The sequence below is a fragment of the Pagrus pagrus genome (assembly GCF_965226575.1).
Source record: "Pagrus pagrus genome assembly, contig: HAP1_SCAFFOLD_52, whole genome shotgun sequence".
NCBI classification, from domain to species: domain Eukaryota; kingdom Metazoa; phylum Chordata; class Actinopteri; order Spariformes; family Sparidae; genus Pagrus; species Pagrus pagrus.
The window spans coordinates 55,825-58,720 of NW_028175411.1; the positions used below are offsets into that span (position 1 = coordinate 55,825).

Genomic DNA, 2,896 nt, shown 5'->3' on the forward strand with positions numbered 1-2,896 from the left:
CTTGTGATTTCTGATGAAAAAGTATCATAACTTGTATTTCAGTTTGTATATCTTGTGTTATTTATGTACTGTAATCTTCTGCCTTTCACATATGTCTTTCATGTCTGTCAGCATTTTTGGCTCCTCATGGATTCTCTGAGAGTGCGAGAGTGCAGCACTGTCCTGTCCTCGTCTGCTGCGGCTCCCCTTTCCAGATCCCTCCAGAAGATCAACAAGGAGGAAGCTGTTGGCATATTCACTGCCAGCATTCATGATTTGATACAGGACATTGATAACTCTGAGGCTTTTCATACTCATAACACTGTATTTTTTTTTTTTAAATGGGTCAGATGGTATATTTCTTTTGATTATTAATGGATAATAACCGTTTTTTACAATCTGGACCTTATTTCTAGCATAAAATACGATCATTTACTCACCCAGATAACTTTGGTGTCATTACAAGTCGTTCCAACGAAATTAGATCCAGCTGAGAGCCGCGTATATCTGTATAATGCAAGTACACAGGGCAGTGCAATGTAGCCTCTAAATAACACATTATCTGCCGCAAAATTCGTTAATTTCACCAATATTTTGTTATGATACGCTACTGCTATTCCCCTCTGAGTCCGGGGTTAGCTGTTGGTCTGTAGGTTGACCTACTAACCTCTGATCTGGATGATGTCATCTCCGACTGCGGCGCGCCTTGTTGCTATCGCTAATGCTACGGTTCGTTTCTGCGTGTGTCCGACTTGTCTGAACAAAATGAGCAGCTGGACGAAGTTCAGCTTCCTCTCCGCAACCTAGACTTACTAAAGCTCTGGCTAGTTGCACTAAAAATGGACCCGAATGCCGAAGCGGAATGACTATTATCAGAATGAGCCGGGCAGCGGTCGGAGATGATATCGTCCAGGTCAGAGGTCAGTAGGTCAACCTACAGACCCCGGGTGTTGATAACCGCTAACCCCCGGACTCAGAGGGGAATAGCACTAGCGTATCATAACAAAATATTGGTGAATGAAAGAGTTTCGCGGCAATTTTTTATTACTTACTTGTATTACTGTTTTTTTTAAAGAGAGTAATTATTGATAATGGCATTGACATACTGTCATCATATTCTCACACTTTTGATCTGTCTCCCTTCAGGGACCAAAGCTCCTCTCAACAGCAGCAGCAAGAAGCACCAGGTACCACAAGATCAAGGAGAGCCTTATGAACAAGAGTAGCAGAGGCTGTCAAAAGAGGTATCTGCATTCACTACTGACCAATGATGTAGGCATACTCAAGTGTTGGAACCAAGTGATAAAGTCACAATCTCTTTTTCAGTAATTCAGTAATGGATGGTAGTCATTTGTTTTACTCACCCATTACTTGTCCATTATACTCACACAAGGATACAGTAATAAGTCTGCATGAATAATAAAATGCATACTTTGGAACTGTGAGACAGTAGATACAGTAGATCATGGCCACATTCATGCCAACACCAGTAGAATTTTTTTTTTTACAATTGTGTGTTACTGACTATACATTTTTATCATTTTAACAGATCTGTGAAACAATCCTGGGCCATGCCAAAGACAGGTTCTCCTTCACCAGCTACCTTGTGAGTGCCGTGCTGCTAGAGGCAGAGCTGTTTGACCGGCATCTGAAAACATTCCCTGAAGAGGCTCTGAATACCACCATGAGGGCATACCCCATGCTACACAAGGAGAGGCTCAGGACTGAGCTTTCTCTCATCTACGAAAGTCCAGACTTCAGGGGCTCCTGCAGTGCACTGGCTCTGTACCAGGTTCTACAGAGCTACAACCTCCAGGAAACCTTCTCTGAGACTGTGGCGCTGTTGAACATCCTCATAATCACTCCAATGACAACAGCTGAAGCTGAGAGGTGTTTCTCCACCTTAAAGAGGTTCAAGACATTCCTGAGAAATACAATGGGACAGGAACGTCTGAATGCATTGGGCCTGCTTTCCATGGAGAGGGAACTTGTCAGGAACATGCCTGATTTCAATGAGAGGGTGATTGATCGCTTTGCTTGCTTGAAAGAGAGGCGAGCTAAATTCCAATACAAGTGATGAGTGAGTGTGTTCTTAAATGGTGAGTTGTGTTATGTTGTACTCTCCAAATGTTGAATTGTAAATAGTTGTATTGATTGCATATTGCCAGCCAAATATAAACTGAATATGTTCTGGAAAATTTTGATTAATTACAGTTTTGATGATAGTGTAATTTGATTTGATTATCGCTATGGCATCCATGATGGCTATAAATTGTAGACTGTGCTAAATGTGATTTCATGGGCAAACTATTAGATGACAATGTATCTGTTAATGTGTGTTTTATTGTGGAACCAAATTTATTGTATTTGAGACATTTAAATAGCCTAGCTATACAAAAAATACTGAATAGTATGAATATTTTATGTCTGGTGTTGCCATCTAGTGGTTGAACAGGAACACCAAATTAATCAATGAAATGTGACACTGTAAAGCTGGCTATCTGACTTTTATTTATTATTATTTTACCCATTGAATGGGTCACCTTAGCCATCATTGCAACTTTTGCCTAGTGGTGGTGAAACCGAAGCTTTCTGAAGCACTGAACCACTTTGACAAAGTTGCCTGGAAAATGATGCACTGCTTCGAAGCATTCGATACAGTCAAAATAGTGACTGGTGTCTCTCTGCTCTCTAATGTGCATAATGGACTCCTAGTTATACGGTTGTGGTCTGTCGTATTTGTAATTATACACATGTAAAGTTCCCTCGGGGTCAGAACCAGCACCACAATCCATTGTTTTCCTATTGTTCAAACCGACCGCTCTCCCTCTGCCTACGTCACTTCCGTTAAGGGTTTTTCGATGCGGAAGTAAAATTTTCTCCCAAAAACGGAAGTCTTATTTATAAATTTATATTT

At 40.9% G+C, this 2,896-nt stretch overlaps 1 protein-coding gene across 2 annotated transcripts; it reads left to right on the plus strand.

Annotated features, from left to right (window-relative positions):
- The first annotated feature begins 915 nt into the window (after nucleotides 1-915).
- LOC311253842 (uncharacterized protein) lies at nucleotides 916-2,639 on the plus strand. 2 transcript variants are annotated; one of them, XR_014621963.1, is made up of 2 exons: nucleotides 916-1,223; nucleotides 1,529-2,639. XR_014621963.1 is itself a non-coding variant. In XM_084384318.1 (2 exons), exons 1-2 carry the CDS (start codon nucleotides 1,071-1,073, stop codon nucleotides 2,054-2,056), a joined length of 624 nt encoding a protein of 207 aa, XP_084240444.1. In that variant the 5' UTR covers nucleotides 1,026-1,070; the 3' UTR covers nucleotides 2,057-2,639. The 2 variants fall into 2 exon arrangements, 1 of the variants encoding a protein (XP_084240444.1); XM_084384318.1 differs by having other exon boundaries at nucleotides 1,026-1,166.
- Nucleotides 2,640-2,896: the final 257 nt, after the last annotated feature.